Source organism: Hemiscyllium ocellatum, chromosome 1, assembly GCF_020745735.1.
Source record: "Hemiscyllium ocellatum isolate sHemOce1 chromosome 1, sHemOce1.pat.X.cur, whole genome shotgun sequence".
Lineage (NCBI taxonomy): Eukaryota > Metazoa > Chordata > Chondrichthyes > Orectolobiformes > Hemiscylliidae > Hemiscyllium > Hemiscyllium ocellatum.
The window spans coordinates 9,078,207-9,096,015 of NC_083401.1; the positions used below are offsets into that span (position 1 = coordinate 9,078,207).

Here is a 17,809-nt window from a genome sequence, read left to right on the forward strand (position 1 = left end):
GGAGATGGAGCAGCAAAGGACTTCCACAAAACAACTGCAAAGCAGGAGGTCAAGATGACTGACAACACAACTCCTTAGGGTGGGAAGAAGAGACGATAGACAAGAATAGTCAGGGGAATGCAGGACTCTGGGCGTGTTGGGGAGGGCAGAAAGAACACAAGAGAGAGAAATAAGACCATGGAGAGAATTAAACGGTCAACAAGAGCAGATATCACAGAGTTTAGACTGAACATGAGATATCACGTGTTAGAAACTCATGAATTTGAGTCGATGAACAGTTGAAACAAACTATTTCTACCATACCCTGTAGAATCATAGATTAGAGTGGGAGTAAACAGAACCGAGGATATGAAAATGACATGTAATAAACAGAGTGGAAACAGAATTAAATATCCAGGACCACAGGAGCAGAAATTGTACCTACCCTTCATGTAATAAACTGCAACAGTGGCTCATGTTGATGGTAAACACAGTCGTCAGCTTTTGTCTCTATCCAATTATGATTGTATTTCATTGGCTAGCTCTGACAGTGCTGGTCAGGCCCAGACTTGTTGCTTTCTGTTGACTAATGGACACCTAAACACACTGCTCATAATGATTGAATTCAGAGCTTCATGTGGGTCAGCAATAACACAAACAGAAAACTCAGCCCTTTCCACTCAATTCAATCCTTCATTTAATATTTATGACTGAAGTTGGAAAACAGAGGGTAGAGTGAGCAGTAAAACATCAGCCAGCAGCAGGCAATTCAGTTTGCTCCAACACAGGCATCTACAGAGACAACAAGCTCAGATAGGAACAGTTTTGGTCAGAATGTTGATTAGTCCAGGAATACATTTAAAGGACTGTTTTTTTCCAGCTCATTTAAAATTACTCTTTTGGTCATTTCCAGCAGAAAGTATCAAACATCAAATACCATCAGATCCATTAAAACATAGTGTTCTATTATGGTGTTCTTTCTGCTCTAGCAGCCCTCCCCAACACGCCCAGAGTCCTGCATTCCCCTGACTATTCTTGCCTGTTGTCGCTTTCTCATTCCTACCTCAGAATGGATGAGATTCTTAGACGCTTGTAGTAATTCTGCTTTGATTTCTTCAATCTTCCTCCTGTCCTCTTCACCCAGGATGGAGAGTGGGTCAGGTGGTTGCACGAACAGCTTCTGTTGCTCCCGATCTGCTGATAAAGACAAGTGGTGAGGCTCTGCTCACTGCGGCTCTCAGTACCAGGTCCCCTCCCACCCAGAGGCTGGGAACGTCATGGCTACAGGACAGTATCGAACTGTTTGTGTTACTCCAAGACTGTATGGTTGAAAGACTTCATTTATTTCACTGCTCCATATTTTAGTTGTCACGCACTGATGGTGAGCAACACATTTTCCTGTTGGGAACTGCGAGTGCTCGAGTACAGGAAATGCCTGTGGACAATCAGTTTTCTCACCTGCGTTGTCACCTTATCTGATTCGATTCTTGACTCACTCACCATAATCTTTAAATATCACTTTTTCAAACAAACCTTCTTTACATGGTTGAAAATGTGTTGCTGGAAAAGCGCAGCAGGTCAGGCAGCATCCAAAGAGCAGGAGATTCGACGTTTCAGGCATAAGCCCTTCTTCAGCACCGGGTTAGAGACAGAGTAAAGCTCCCTCTACACTGTCCCCATCAAACCCTCCCAGGACAGGGACAGCACGGGGTTAGATACAGGGTAAAGATCCCTGTATACTGTCAAAAAGCATGGCACTGCAAAAGCACAGCTAGTCAGGCAGCATCCGAGGAGCAGGAGGGTCAATGTTTTGAGCATAAGGTCTTCAACAGGAATACTGGGGTGGGGGATGGGGGTGGGCAGGGAGGCAAAGGGGCTGAGAGATAAAAGGGTCAGAGGGTGGGGCTGGGGGGGGAAGGCAGCTGTGAATGCAGTAGGTAGATGAAGGTGGACGGGGATGGTGACAGGTCAGAGTGAAGGGTGGAGCAAATACGTGGGAAGGAGGATGGACAAGTAGGACAGTTCAAGAGGACAGTGCCAGCTGGAGGGTTGGATCTGGGAGAAGGTTGGGGATGGGGAGATGAGAAAACTGGTGAAATGGACATTGATCCTGTGTTGTTGGAGGGTCCCAAGGCGGAAGATGAGGTGTTCTTCCTCCAGGCATCAGGTGGCTAGGATTTGGTGGTGGAGAAGGCCCAGGACCTGGGTGTCCTTGGCAGAGTGGAAGGGGGAGTTGGCCACAAGACAGAGGGGTTGTTTATGGTGCGTGCCCCAGAGAGGTCCTAGGAAACATTCCGCAAGTTGGTGTCCTATTTTCCCAATGCAGAGGAGACCACATCGAGAGCGACGGACACAGTGGACCAGGGTGTTTGAAAGTGCAGGAAAATCTCTGCCAGATAACCTTACCAGCCTGTGGCCAAACCCTTCAACTCCCCTTCCCACTCTGCCAAGGCTATCCAAGTCTGAGGCCTCCTCCACCGCCAAATCCTAGCCACCCAACGCTGGGAGGAAGAACACTTCATCTCCTGCCTAGGGACCTTCCAATCACATGGGAGCAATGTCAATTTCACCAATTTCCTAATTTCCCCTCCCCCACCAACCCTCCAACTCATGACCTGTCCGCCTTCCTTCCCACCAATCCACTCCACCCTCCACTCTGACCTATCACCATCACCCCCTACCTTCATCTATCTCTCACATTACTAGCTACCTTCCCCCCCAGCCCCACACCCATCCCATTTATCTTTCAGCAGCCCCTTGCCAACCACACCCCCCAAATATTCCTGATGAAGAGCTCATACTCTCCTGCTCCTCGGATGCTGCCTGACCTGCTGTGCTTTTCCAGCGCCACACTTCCGATTCTGATCTCCAGCATCTGCAGTCCTCACTTTCTCCCTCTACACTATCGCCATTAAACACTCCCAGGACAGGGACAGAACAGGGTGGGACACAGAGTAAAGGTACCTCTACACCATCCCCATCAAACACCTTCAGGACAGGGATAACACAGGGTTAGATATAGAATGAAGCTACCCTGTACCATTTGGAATATTATGAGCCCCATATCTAAGGAAGGACATACTGGTGTTGGAGGGGGTCCAGAGGAGGTTTACATGAATGATTCCAGGGATGGAGGACTTGTCATATGAAGAGCAGTTGAGGACTCTGTGCCTATACTTGATTGGGTTTAGAAGAATGTGGGGAGGGGATTTGACTGAAAGAATAGGGAGAGGCCTGGATAGAATGGATATGGAGAAGACGTTTCCACTAGTGGGAGAGACTAGGACCCGAGGGCACAGCCTCAGAGTGAAGGGACGACCCTTTAAAACAGAGATAAGGAGGTTGTTAATCTGTGGAAGTCATTGTCCTTGAGGGCTGTGGAGGCCAAGTTACCGAGTGTATTTAAGACAGAGATAGATAAGTTCTTGATTAGGAAGGTGATCAAGGGTTCTGGGGAGAAGGCAGAAGAATGGAGTTGAGAAATATATCAGCCAGGATGGAATTGGTGAACTGACTCGATGGGCTGAATGGCATTATTCTGCTCCTGTATCTTATAGTCAAACAGAAGGGTTTAACATACGGTCAACATCTACTGTAGTTCGATACTGTGCCCAATCACTCCCAAGACAGGTACAGCATGGGATTAGGTACAAATTAAAACTTCCTCTACTCTTTTTAACTGAAATTAAACCTCTCTCAACACTGTCCTCATCAAACACTCCCAGGACAAGACAGGACAGCATGTGGTGAGATGCAGAATAAAGATATCTCTTCCTTTTTAAAATGAAAGTAAGTGTCCCTTAACATAGTCAATATCAAATACTCCCAGGATACATATAGCACGGGGCAAGAAAAACAAGTAAAGCATCCTCTGCACTATCCCCACCAACCAGTCCCAGGACTTAGCCAGCATGGGGTTAAATAGAGAGTAAAGCTTCCTCGACATCAAACCTTTTGAGCGTAGTGTTTTCACTGTTAATGATAAGAAAGCAGGCAGTGGATAGAAGGATCTCGGAAGATGCTTGCAGATACTCTCACCTTGTGCTTGGTCCTTTTCTTCGTTTTCTGCTCTGGTGAAATGACTGTTTTGTGTTGTATCTCCCTGGCGTTGGAGGAGGTTAGCTATCCGAGCAGCCAATGAATCAGTGGTGTTGTTCTCCTCTTGGCCCCTTCCTGTCCTGCTGTCTTTGTGCTGGCTGGGGAGTTGGGGATCAGCTGACGGTGCTGCCTGTCCACAGCCAGTCAGAGTGTCGGGATTCGGGGAGTTTCGAGAGCCCTCCTCTGAAGGCACAGTGCCTGCGGTCACCCTGCTACACCCTTCAGGTTCAGCCCTGCCTGCCTGGCTGGTGGAAGGTGGCTGTGTCCACCTCTCTCTGCCTGCAGTTACAGCTGGTCTCCTGGAGGGTTCCTCAGCCTCTCCTCTGTCTGGCAGCAGCTCAGTGATGCTGCTGGCAGGTGGTTCAGGGACTTGGCTCAGTCCTATCTCAGATCCCCCTCCCAGTCGGTTTATGGTCTGTGGGATCGCGGCTGCCCACTGAGATGGGAACTCACTGCCACCTACGGTCACCAAGGTCACTGCCTGGTCCTCACTGGAGGCCAGCCTCTCTGCAGGGACCTCTGGAGACAAGGTGCCATGCTGGCTGGTCACAGACACTGCTGTTTCACCCAGGAGCTCACGGATCTCCCTGAGGGTCTTCAACCCAATGGAATGGTCCTCGTGCCAGGAAGGGTAGTTGTAGTGTAGGCGAGCGAGCGGCCTGCTCTCGATGGGAGGTGGGAAGAGTTCCACCCCTTCTCTTGTCATTTGCACAACAGCTTCCATACGTGATATAGCAGGCACCTCCCCTCCAGAGAGGGATGGACAGAATGGCACAGGGTCATGGACCACAGAATCAGAGGCACTTTCGAATTCACTTAAAAGCCGTTCGACCCTTCTGGAGACCGACTCGGAGCTCAGGCTCGATGGTGCTTTCTGCTGAAGGCTGGTCAGGCTTTCCCTCCTGGCTGATTCCTCTGGGACGTGCATCGCGAGTGCTGGGTGTTGGGTGGAGAAGTCCAGCCGCCTGCTGGTGGGAGGAGACAAGGAGCTGCCGGCTGGGTCTACCACAACTTCCCGCACAGCTCCTGGTGACAACTCGATATGAACTGGAGTGTCCGGCCCTTGGTCAGAGCCTGCTGGGATCGACGTGCTGTGGGTCAGACCATCAGAACTAAAACTGCAGCGAGAAACAGGGTCCAGCGCAGGCAGCCCTGTGATTTAAAGAAGGAATAACATTGAGAAACGATGATGAACATCTGTACACTGTTGGCAAGTTTGCAGACGACACAAAAATAAGTGGGGAGGATGGCATAAGGAATCTACTCAGGCTATGGAGAGGTGGGTGTGCCCACGGGTTCAATCGTTCCCACAAGGGGAAACAACCTCTCTCTGCATTTACCTTGTCAAGGCGCCTCAGAATTTCAAATCACTCAAAACCTGGCAATACTGGCTATCTGGACCAAGAACTCAGATTGCTGGAGAAACTCTTTGTAGCTTCCCCTCAGAATCTCGCATGCTTGAATGTGATCACCCCCTCAGTCTTCGAAACACAGTGAATAAAGCCCAAACCTGTTCTTTGAAGTCAGTCCCTTTCAAGCCAGAAATCAGCCTTGGCAACCGCTTTTGAACAACCTCTAATGTCAGTACTTTTTTTTTTAAATACAGAGGCTACAACTATATCAAGTCCACAAGTGCATCACCACCAATACTCTGTGCAGTTGGAAAAAGACTTTCCAATTTATAAACTGCAGCTCCCCAGCAGTGAAAACCAAATTCCAATTTGCCTTCCTCATGACTCACTGCAACTGCATGTTAATCTTTTGTGTTTCATGTATACTATCACCCAGTTTTTGAAATCTCTCCCTGTACAAACAGTAGTTTGCCTTTCTGCTCTTCCTGCTGATGGGGATAACCTCATACTTTCCTGCAATGAACACAAACTGCCAGGTTTTTGCCTGTACACTGAACATATCCCTTGCAGATTCCTCATCTGCTCACCACTATAGGCTAGCACCTCGTTTTGAATCTTCAACAAATTTATATATTACACTTTGTCCCCCTTTCAAATCATTAATACAGATGGTAAAGAACTCGACAGGTCAGGCAGGGCCTGAGGAGCAGGAAAATTGACGTTTCGGGCAAAAGCCCTTCAACAGGATGGGCTTTGGCCCGAAAGGTCATTTCACCTGCTCCTTGGATCCGGCTGGACCTGCTGTACTTTTCCAGCACTACACCCTCGACTCTGATCACCAATATCTGCAGTTCTTACTTTCATTTTGTAAATACCTCAGGCCTTGGGCCTTATCTCATGTGTCACTCAACAAGTTAGGTACCATGCAACCTGGCAATGATTCAGTAATCCCAAATGCCCCCAGTGTGCTAACCAATCTTCAATCCCCACTAACACCGCTACCCAGCAGCACAAGCTACCAACCTGCAAAATCACTCCCTCCCTGACCGCAGACACTCCAACCTCCCTCCCTGATCGCAGACACTCCAACCTCCCTCCCTCACCACAGACACTCCAACCTCCCTCCCTCCCTCCCTGACCGCAGACACTCCAACCTCCCTCCCTCCCTGACCGCAGACACTCCAACCTCCCTCCCTCACTAACCTAACCTGCACATCTTCCTTCCCACTTACCGTGCCACCCTTCGCACTGACCAATCTCAATGACTAACATGCATCCCTCTATCGCCACCCCGTCTACCTCTCCCCCCAACACACCACCCTCCCATTGATTCCTCCGCCCCCTTCCTCCTCCCCAGTCTTGACGAAGGGTCCTGCCTGAAATGTTGACTCTCCTGCTTGACGTGCTGTGTTTTATCCAGCCCCACAATGTGCTGACACTGACTGTCCTATCTCCATGATTACAAGCAATCACTCCTCATAATATACAGGACCTTACCTGGTACAGCCAGGAATCCTTTGCTTGCCTCTGACTGCCTCATTCTCTTCAGTTCTATCGGTGTGAAGTCCTCCTGTTGTGAAAGGCGTCTGGAGCCCAGTATGCTGCCAGGAGATCGGTGAATTCCCAGATTGTGAAGGTAGATCTGGGAACCATAAAAATACGACATGTCACAGACTGCAATGAATCAAGTGCAACTTTGCACCCAGCCTCCCAAAACTAATTTGCGAACGCCTCTTTTCCCCTTTTGATTCCTACTGGCATACCGCAGCCCAGAATCTAGCTGGGCATTCCCCCACACAGGTAGAAGATAGTCCCCAGGAAATTCAGTGTGAGGACTGTCTTTTTTCATTTGTTCTAAAGACATGAGTCAGCACTTCCTGTCCATCCCTAACTGTCCTTCAGGAAGTGCAAGTCGCTTTGTTGAACCACAGGTCGATTTGGGGGAGGCCTTTGTCTGTGAATGCAAGCACTGTATCATAATACCAGTGTTCCTCCCAGTGGGAGGAGCTCCGGGGGTCTGGAATGATGGATGGAATACAGTGTAGGTGTGGATCCTTTGAGTTTAATTTGGAATTTCGGGGCAGAGTTACTTACACTCGGGGCTTTGCTGTCTCCAATGTATAACCACAGTCTAGATGAGGTATAGATGCTGCCCAATCTACTTTGTATTTCAAGCACTTCCTACTTTTACTTGTTAAGGGCCATTTATTTTGAACTAAATTGAGAGGGGTTTTTCCCCATGAAGCACAGGAAGGGAAATGCACTTGATGTACTGGATATGGACTTGTAAAAAGTGCAGATTAAAGCATTATGTAACAGCCTTGTCAGCAAACTTGGCAGCCATGGAAGTGAAGAGGTGGTAACAACACAGAGAAAAGTCAGCAGAGTGACAGCTCACAGAAAGTGGACCTGGTGGGGTTTCTCAGGAATCACTGCCTTTCTTGATTTATCTGAAATTACTTTAATGTTGGATGTGCAGGGCACAACTGCAAAATGTGCACATGACCCAAAACCTGGCTGTACTCTTCCTGTCACCTTTAGATTATAGAACATAGAACAGTACAGCACAAGGACAGGCCCTTTGGCCCACCGAGTCTGTCCAGACAACAATGTCATTCTACACTGCCTGCACATGGTCTGTGTCTCTCTAACCTCAGCTTGTTCACAATTCTTAAACTTTGTTCAGGTATCTGCTCCTACCATCTCCCCAGGCTGCACATTCTGGTCACCTATCGCCTGCTGGTAAAACCTTTTCTCACACATCTCCTTTAAACTTTTCCCCTCTCACCATAACCCCATGTCCTCCAGTATTTAACACTGCCACCATGGCCATGCCCCTTATAATTTGATATAGTTCTATTGGGTTCCCACTCAGGAAAAACACTTGAGCAGAAACAATACAGGTTTGTCCAACCTCTACTTGTAGCTAACACACTCCGATCCAGGCAACATCCTGGTTCACCTCTCCTGTACCCTCCACATCCTTCCTATTGTGTGGCGACCAGAACTGTACACAATACATTACATGTGCCCCCTTGTTATTGATCCTTCAATGAAGGGACATAGCTGCTTTCCCTTTAGATAGTTGCTGCTACATTTCAATGTAAAGGGAACATGTTGGGCCGGTACACTCCCCATTTTCACCATCCTTAAAGACAGCACATCCAGATGACAACTCACTGTGTAAATCTCAATCTCCACTCTGGACTTTTTGCCAACTTTCTTAAATCTGAGCCCATTGGAAACCATTTTGCCTTATCTCCTTTCGAAAATCCTTTCAATATTTAAATGTGTCCATTAAATCTCCCCTTAACCTTCCCTGCTTTAAAGAGAACTACACTAAAAACAGAAAGCTGTCAAGTCAATGTGAGATATTATCTATCATTGTGACAGACTATGCCAACACGATGGCTCAGTGGTTAGCACTGCTCCCTCAATGCGACACGGTCCCGGGTTCGATTCCAGCCTCTGGAACTGTCTGTGTGGAGTTTGCACATTCTCCCCGTGTCTGTGTGGGGTTTCCTCCAGGTGCTCTGGTTTCCTCCCACAGTCCAAAGATGTGCAGGTTAAGTGAATTGGCCATGCTAAATTGCCGGTAGTGTTCAGGAATATGTAGGTTCACTGTGTTAGTCAGGGGTAAATATTTCGGATAGGGAATGGGTTTGGGTGAGTTACTCTTCAGAGGGTCAGTGTGGGCTTATTGGTCCGAAGGGTCTGTTTCCACACTGTAGGAATTCTAATTCTATTTCAAGATAGAGACAGGCACAGTATTTGAGGAATAGATAATTGCAAATATGACACCCCTGCTCAAAAAAACGACGTGAGGATAAATCTAGCAGTTATAGGCACATCAATTTAACCTCAGTGAAGGAAGGCTTTGAGAAAAGATATTCTGACAAAACTGATCATCACTTGGGCAAATGTATATTAATTCAGGAAAGCTGCAACAAATTTGTTAATCACAGATAATGTTTAACTAATTTGAGGTTTTCCGTGTGGACAACATTAGCATGGGTAATGTGGTTGATGTGATGTACGCTGACTTACAAAAGACATTTGATAACATGCCTCAGAGCAAGCTTCAGGGCAAGTTAATCCTTCGGGAATCAAAGGGACAGCAGTGACATGAAACCAAGTTCACCTAATGACAGGAAAGTGGCTAATGGGGCACTTTCAGACTGGAAGAATATATATAAAGTTCTCTACAGGCTGTTAGTTGGACCACTGCTTTTTCTGATATATATTCATACTCCAGACTGAAGAGTGTCGGGAACAATTTTAGCATTTCTTGAGAATATTGTGCACTGTGAGGGCGGTGATAGATTTCAGGAGAAATGGATAACCTGGTGGAAGAGTGGACATAGAGTCACATGTGGCAAACAAAATGTTTCTCAGAGAATTGTCAAGTATGAAGTATTTCATTTGGTCAGAAGACCGAGGGGAGGCTGCATAATCTAAGGGAGAATATTCTAAAGGGCATTTAGGAGTTGAGGGGGTCTGTGGTTTTATGAATACAAATCATTGATTGTGGAAGGACATCGACATAGGAGGGTGTGGGGTGACCTTACTGAGGTTGATGAAGTCATGAGGGTCAGAGATAAGGAGAATAGCAAAGGTCTTTTCCCTTGGGTGGGGGAGATCAAAACGAGGAGGCATATTTTTAATGTGAGGGGAAAAAGATTTAGAAAGGACCTGAGGCACAACCTTTTCATACAGGGTGGTTCACATATGGAATGAACTGCCAGAGGAAGTGTTAAATGAAGGTACAGTGACAACATGTAAAAGGCATTTGGATAGGTACATGAATAGGAAAGGTTGAGAGGGATTTTGGCCAAATGCAGGTAAGTGGGTCTAGTTCCGTTTGCCTGACATGAATGGATTGTACCAAAGGGTCTGTTTCCATGCTGTATGGCTCTATGACATTGCAGGCTGGAGTTGTATGCCCTATAGTAAACAAGGCAGCCATAACGGGGAGGTCCTGGACACAGGTCAGAAGTCACACGACACCAAGTTATAATCCAACAGGTTTAGCTGAAATCAGAAGCTTGTGATTTCAAATAATGCTGTGATACTATAACCCGGTGCCGTGTGATGCCTGACTTGGATCAGGGAAGGCCTGGTGTGAGGGAATGGGGAGGCAAAGAGACAGACACACGCACACAGTTACACACACACCTGGTTCAGGTGGAGAAGTGGTACAGTGGTTAGCATTGCTGCCTCACAGCTCCAGAGACCTGGGTTCAATTCCCGCCTCAGGCAATTGTCTGTGTGGAGTTTGCACGTTCTCCCTGCGTCTGTGTGGGTTTCCTCCGGGTGCTCTGGTTTCCTCCCACAGTCCTAAATGTGCAGGTCAGGTGAATTGGCCACGCTAAATTGCCCGTAGTGTTAGGTGAGGGGAAAAATGTAGGGGAATGGGTCTGGGTGGGTTGCTCTTCGGAGGGTTAGTGTGGACTTGCTGAGCTGAAGGGCCTGTTTCCACACTGTAAGTAATTTAATCTAAAGTATTTGAGAGGCAGACACAGTAGATAGGAAGCAACTCTTCCCTGAAGTAAGGGGGTTGATAACCAGAGAGCAGAGTTTTAAGGTAAGGAGCAGGAGGTTGAGGGGATTTGAGGAAATAATTTTCACCCAGAGTGTTGTGGGTATCTAGATCTCACTGCTGAAAAGCTCATCAAGATGAGGACCCTCGAGATATTTAAGCAGTATTTCAATGAGCACTTGAGCTGTAATACCAGGCTTCAGGCCAGTGCTGAACAACAAGATTAGAGTCAGAGAGTGTGGTGCTGGAAAAGCACAGCCAATCAGGCAGTGTCTGAGGTGCAGGAGAGTCAATGTTTCACACTTCAGCTCTTCATCAGGGATGGGGGTGTTGGCCCAAAGGGGCTGAGAGATACATGGGCAGGGGGGAAGGTAGCTGGGAACGTGATAGGTGGATGAAGGTGGGAGTGAAGGTGATCAGTCAGACAGGAGAAGAAGCAGATAAGTGGGAAGGAAGATAGATAGGGAGTGCAGTGCCTAGTTGGAAGGGTGGATCTGGGATAAGGTGGGGGGAGCGGAAATAGGGAAACCGGTGAAATCCACATTGATCCCGTGTGGTTGCAGGGTCCCAAGGCCAAAGGTGAGGCATCCTTCTCCAGGCATCAGGTGGTTAGGGTTTGGTGGTGGAGGCGGCCCAGGACTTGCATGTCCTTGGCAGAGTGGGACGTGGAGTTAAAGTGTTTGGCCACAGGGCAGTGAAATTGTTTAGTGCGTTTGTCCCAGAGGTGTTCACTGAAACATTCTGCAAGTTGGTGCCCTATCTCCCTAATGTAGCGGAGGCCACATCGAGAGCAACGGATACTGTAGATGATGTGTGTGGAAGTACAGGTCAGATGTGGAAGGATCCTTTTGGGGGTGGGGTGGGGTGGGGGGGGCAGCAGGGACCACTCTTCTCCTCAGATGCTGCTTGACCTGCTGTCCTTTTCCAGCACCACACTCTTCGACTATTATCTCTAGCATCTGCCACTAGCACTTTCTCAGAATCCGATTACAATGATCACCAGCACAGACAGAAGGGGTGAAGGGCCTCTTTCTGTGCTGTGAGAGATCCAAGACTCTGTAACAGATGATTGTAGGACGATGAATGATTGGGCTGCATTCCGGAGTCAGGAGATGAAGAGCCAGGGGTTGCCTATCTCAGGTACCTACCGGTATCCTGTCCTCCACATTGAATTGGTTGGCATCTGGCGTCAGCCTTGATGGTGTCCAGATGGGAACATAGTTATCAACTTCCAGGCTGGTCAGTGAGTGGCCTGACATGGTCAGTGTCTGCTCGCCTGCCCGACTGCTCTCCTGAGAGCTGCCCGGCAGTTTGAGCACATCCTGTGGGGAGGCAACACTGAATCGTTCAGGGCAGGCAATGGCACTTGAAGGGTGTGTGCCAGGTAAGGTGGCACCAGGGGATCTTGCGGTCTGCCCGGAGCTGCTGTTCTCCCTTTGCTCAGCAGGGGTGGGAGGCAGAGGGGCCTCCTGCATCAATGGGCTGTCTCCACTCTGATGGGACAAATGGCATTCAGCCAGGGTACTGACAGACTCAAGTGAGTGAATGCTCGCCGCTCTGTCCTGATTCAGGTGGCAGTGAGGTGGGTCAGCTTTACAGAGAGAGGCATCGTCATGGTGTCCTCTCCTCGCATCTGATTGGGACGTCCTGCTCAGAGCAGCTGGCCTCCCAGGCCCAACAGGATGGTCACTGCCGGTTCCTGACAGATGACTGGTGCTCTGGCCTGTCCTCTGGGTCCTCGGTTGGTGGCCAGTCTGCAGGTGGGCAGTTCCGAAGGTCGCTGCAATACGCCGCTTTGGTGGACAGCTGGACGTTGGAGCCACATTGATCCGTGACAGGATGTTATTGAGCGAGTCGGCGATAGCACTGTAGGCCCGCTGTCGGGGAGATACTCCTCTCAGGCCATGTAACACCAGGCTGTCAAAGGTGGGCTTGCCACCTGGGCCACGGTGTATGTCCCAAGCTCCAACTTTCTCCATGTAGTTCAGGGGAGCCATGGACTGCAAAACACTTGGACAGGCCCAGTTGCTGGTGGAAGTGGTGGTGGCATTTTTACTAGTCTTGGTCAAATCCTTCTTGTTTGATAAGGATTCCACTGAAACCTTCGAGATGCCAGTAGCAGCAAACTGGCTTTCCAGGTGGTGATTGGCCACTCGCCTTGCCTGACCCAACAGAGCAAGGCCCTTGGCTGGTGCATTCAAGGGGACGGCTGGTGTGGACTGACAGACAGGGTCTGCTAAGGAGGTGAAGAAAGAGGAATCCGTGACATTTGCTGGACACACAGTGGGAGAGAGCTCAGTGTCCTTCTGCTCCTGCTCTATGCTGTAGCCAGACAATGCTGTGCCATCACTCTTGCTGTCGGTACTTTTTGTGGTCTTCACCTCCGTGATGGTATCAACCTTCCCGTTGGATGAGGTGGTGGGCTCCAGGCAGGCAGACCCTGGTCCAGCTTCTGATATAAAGCCATTCTTGGACGGAGCAGATAAAGTGGAAGAAGTTGGTTGACGCTCCAAACTTGCTTCAGAGCAAGCAGTGTGACTGGTCTTGCTCACTTGTGAACGGAATAGGGCGTCAGAAACCTCAGACCTGTCTGGGCCTGATGGAGCCAAGTTCCCTTTTCCAAGAGGATCCGGACAGGCGTTGCAGGGCTCAGGCAGGGTTGGCTGCTCACGTAGCACGGTGTGATCAGGGCTCGAGCGATCTGGAGAAACCAGAGCCGACTCAGGGTTCGGGGGTGGATGCTCAGTGGCAGCTGACTCCCAGTCCTTTCCAGGAGCTGCAATACCATGTTTAACTGCTCCTGCAGCCAGCAAGATGCTCCTCTGGTTATCAATAAGGGGCCCACTCACTTCAGCTCCTCTCCTGGAGCCAGAGCTGCTGGGCAATTCAGCAGCCTCCTCCAGCACTTGGGGAGCAGGCAACTCTCCACCCAGAGGTAACTTGTGCTCCGAGAGAGGAGCTCTGCATATGCCACTTGCCCGTGGCTGACATCCATCCCTTTTGATGCTCGGAAGCTCCATGAAGTGCTGGTCACCAATGTACTTTTCTGCTCGAGTGAAATCTTCATCTTCTGTTACCTCTGACCACCTTGGGCTGGGGGGCGTCAGGGAATGCTGTGACAGGGAATCCCTGCTGCTGCTGTCTCCAAACAGGCGCTGCGACAGTGGGGGGCTCTCTCTCTCACAGTCTGCGGAAGCCTCAGGTATTACCGCCTCCTGGAAGCTGTTTCCTCGGTAGGCTCGTGTGTATCCCTCGCTCAGAGCACCAGATAAGTCAGGGCTCCCTCTGAAACAGAAGAGAATAGAAATTGGTGAACCTCGATGGGGAGACAGAGTAGGGAAATCATGTTGATTGGGTGAGTTTAAATATAACTGTCTGCTATCATTAAGTATCAATATACATGACTGCATTCAGACATAATGGTTGCACAGCGGCCCAGTGATTAGCACTGTTCCCTTACATCAGCAGGGATCTGGTTCAATTCCAGCCTCAAGTGACTGTCCGTGTGGAGTTTGCACATTCTCCCCATGTCTGCTTCGGTTTCCTCCTACAGTCCAAAGATGTGTAGGTTAGGTAGATTGGCTATGCTAAATTACCCATAGTGTCTAGGGATGTACAGGTGAGGTGGATTACTACAGGGATCATTGTTCCATACCCACAATATTTATTAATAATTTATATGAGACAACTAAATGTTATATCTCCAAGTTTGCAGACGACACAATGCTGTGCTGAGCTGTAAGGAGGACGCAGAGATGCTTTGGTGTGAACTGGACAAACGGAGTGAGTGGACACATGCATGGCAGATGAAGCTGTTACATGTGAGGGTGCCCATTTTGGAAGCTGAAGTAGGAAACAGATTATTATCTTAATGGTGATATATTGGAAAAAGGGGAGGCGCAACAAGGCTTGGGTGTCCTTGTATACCAGTCGCTGAAGCATGCAAAAGCAGCAGGTAGTGGCCTTCGTAGCGAGAGGATTTGAGTATAGGAACAGGGATGACTTGCTGCAATTGAACACAGGTCCCTTACAAAATGAATCTGGGGAGGTGGTTACGACAAAGGGGGAACTGAGAGAGGCGTTGAAAAGATATTTTATATCAGTCTTCACAGTGGAAGTTGTTCAAACATCCAATTATTACTAAAGAATATGGGTAGGAACTAAGTACTATCACTAGATAAGTTGTATTAGACAAACTAATGGGACTAAAAGCAGCTATGTCCCCTGGTTCTGATGGTAGTTCCTGTAAGCAGCAGCTACAGATGTAGTGGATCCATTGGTGGTAATTTTCCAAAAATCCTTGGATTATACTGAAGTACCAGAGGTTTGGAAAACTGCTAATGTGACACTGCTATTCAAAAAGGGAAGCAAAAAGTGGGTAACTGTACACTGTCTAGTCTAACATTTAATGTTGAAAAGGCATTGGAATCAATTAGTAAGTAATTGCAACATATTTGGAAAATGATAACTTAATCAATCAGCAAGGTGCTTTGTAAGGAAGTCACATCTGACTAATTAATCAGAGCTTTTTGAGTGGAAAAAGGTAACCAGGAGATGTATTGTACTTGGATTTGCAGAAGGCATTAGACAAAGACATTTCATAGAAGATCACATCATAAGTTAAGAGCCTATGGTTCATAGGCAGGAAACAGCAACTGTGGATAATGGATTCTTTTAAAGGTTGGTGACCCATTCATTATTAGAGGTATTCCACAGGGATCAGTGCTGGGACTGCAACTGTTTACAATATAGATTAATGAGAAAAAAGTCAACGTACTGTAGCTAAATTTACAGGCAACACAAAAATAGGCCAAAGGGCAGGCTGAGAGAGGGTTACAGTTTACAGAGAGATAGGTTCAGTAAGTGGACAATAAGTTGGCAAATGGAATATAATGCAGGAAAATGTGAAGTTGTTCATTTTGGAAGGGAGAACAAAAGAACAGAACATTACTGACATGGAAATAAAGTGCAGAAAGCTGGACCATATAGGGACTTGGGAGAACTTGTGCACAAAACACTGAAAGCTAGCATACAGGGACAATAGGTCATCAGGAAGGCTAAAGCAATGTTGGCCCGAAATTCAAGAGGGTTGGAGAACAAGAGTAGGAAAGTTCTCCTGCAACTGTACGAGGTGCTGGTCAAATCTCATCTGGAGTACTCTGAGCAGGTTTAGTCCCCTTATTGAAGGAAAGATATTGGAGACAGTTCAGAGAAGGTTGGCTGGAATGATCCCTGGCATGGAGCGAGTAGCTTCTGATCAAAGACAAAGCACTCTATTCACTGGAGCTTCCAACAATGAATTGAACCACACTGGACTCTCCGGGGGCTTGACAGGATAAATACTGAGAAGATGTTTCTCCTCATGGCAGAGTCTAGGACCAGAGCGCAAAGTCTCAAAACAAAGGGTAGCAATTTAAGACAGAGATTGTTTTCTTTTATGAGGGTTGAAGATCTTTGGAACAGAGAGCTGTGGGAACACAGTTTCTGTATATTTAAGGCTGAGATAGAGAGTTTCTTGATCACTTGAGGAATGAAGGGTTATGGGGAAAACTCAAGAAAACAGAATGTCGGATCAACCATAATCTTACTCCTGTTAGCATTACTTATGGCCTCATGGACGGCATAAATGCAGAAAGGATGTTCCTACTGACCAGATAATCCAGAACTGGGGCACAGTACAAGGGTATAAGGTAGACTATTTAGGACATTGGTTAGGCCACTTTTCGAATATTGTTTGCAATTCTGGTCTCCCTCCTATAGGAAGGATGTTGTGAAACTTTCAAGGGTTCAGAAAAGATTTACAAGGATGTTGCCAGGGTTGGAGGATTTGAGCTATAGGGAAAGGCTGAATAGGCTGGGGCTATTTTCCCTGGAGCGTTGAGGGATGAGAGGCTTAGACATTTAAACAATCATGAGGGGCATGGATAGGATAAATAGACAAGGTCTTTTCTCTGGGGTGGAGGAGTCTAGAACTAGAGGGCATAGGTTTAGAGTGAGAGGGGAAAGCTATAAAAGGGACCTTAGGGGCAATGTTTTCACACAGAGGGTGGTACGTGTACGGAATGAGCTGCCAGAGGAAGTGGTGGATGCTGGTACAATTGCACCATTTAAAAGACACCTGGAAGGGTATATGAGTAGGAAGGGTTTAGAGGGATATGGGCCAAGGGCTGGCAAATGGAATTAGATTAGGTTAGGATATCTGATCGGCATGGACAAATTGGACCAAAGGGTCTGTTTCCGTGCTGCATGTCTCTATGAGACTGACTGAGGTGAAATATCTTCACCCAAACCTTGGTGAGACTGTGGAATTCTCTGCCACAGAAAACAATTTGCCTTCTGTGAAAAATTGAATTGTTTCAGGAAGGAGCTAAATGAATCAAAGGGTATGGAGGGAAAGCAGGAACAAGGTACTTCTTAAATGATGGAGCAGGCTCAAAGGGCCATTCAGCCCACACCTGTGACTATATTCCATGGTTCATCACACTCAGATGCCATACTTTTGTGCAGAAGCAACGTTATGATTTTATGCTGATTTTGATCAGCTGTCTGAAATCAACCAGCCTATGCCAACTGCCTATGTCTTTCTCTCGACAAGTAAATTCTGTTTCACTGTGGCCTTCTGCTTGGTCAATAAATAGACTTTTGCACTGAAAAAGTTCAGAGATTCAGAGTAAAAGCCTTACCTCAGAGGGGCAAACTCCATTGGAGAGCAATGAAAGATCACGTTGGAAAGTTTCCCACCTTCCTGATTCTGCCTGGTGTAGGAGGCCAAGAATGGAGGAGCTGAAGACAACCCACTTCCCGGCAGCTCTGTTGAGAAAAGCAACCATGGCCTGTCAGC

At 47.8% G+C, this 17,809-nt stretch overlaps 1 protein-coding gene across 2 annotated transcripts in view; it reads right to left on the reverse strand.

Annotated features, from left to right (window-relative positions):
- The window catches only part of LOC132821442 (uncharacterized), a 72,270-nt gene that overhangs the window by 33,235 nt on the left and 21,226 nt on the right, over nucleotides 1-17,809 (reverse strand). For both annotated transcript variants that reach the window (XM_060834138.1, XM_060834066.1), the window contains 5 exons: nucleotides 17,652-17,778; nucleotides 12,117-14,253; nucleotides 6,927-7,071; nucleotides 4,018-5,229; nucleotides 1,043-1,173 (listed from right to left, as the gene is read on the reverse strand). In XM_060834138.1, coding sequence (XP_060690121.1) covers nucleotides 1,043-1,173; nucleotides 4,018-5,229; nucleotides 6,927-7,071; nucleotides 12,117-14,253; nucleotides 17,652-17,778 — 3,752 coding nt within the window. The remainder of the gene's footprint in view (nucleotides 1-1,042; nucleotides 1,174-4,017; nucleotides 5,230-6,926; nucleotides 7,072-12,116; nucleotides 14,254-17,651; nucleotides 17,779-17,809) is intronic.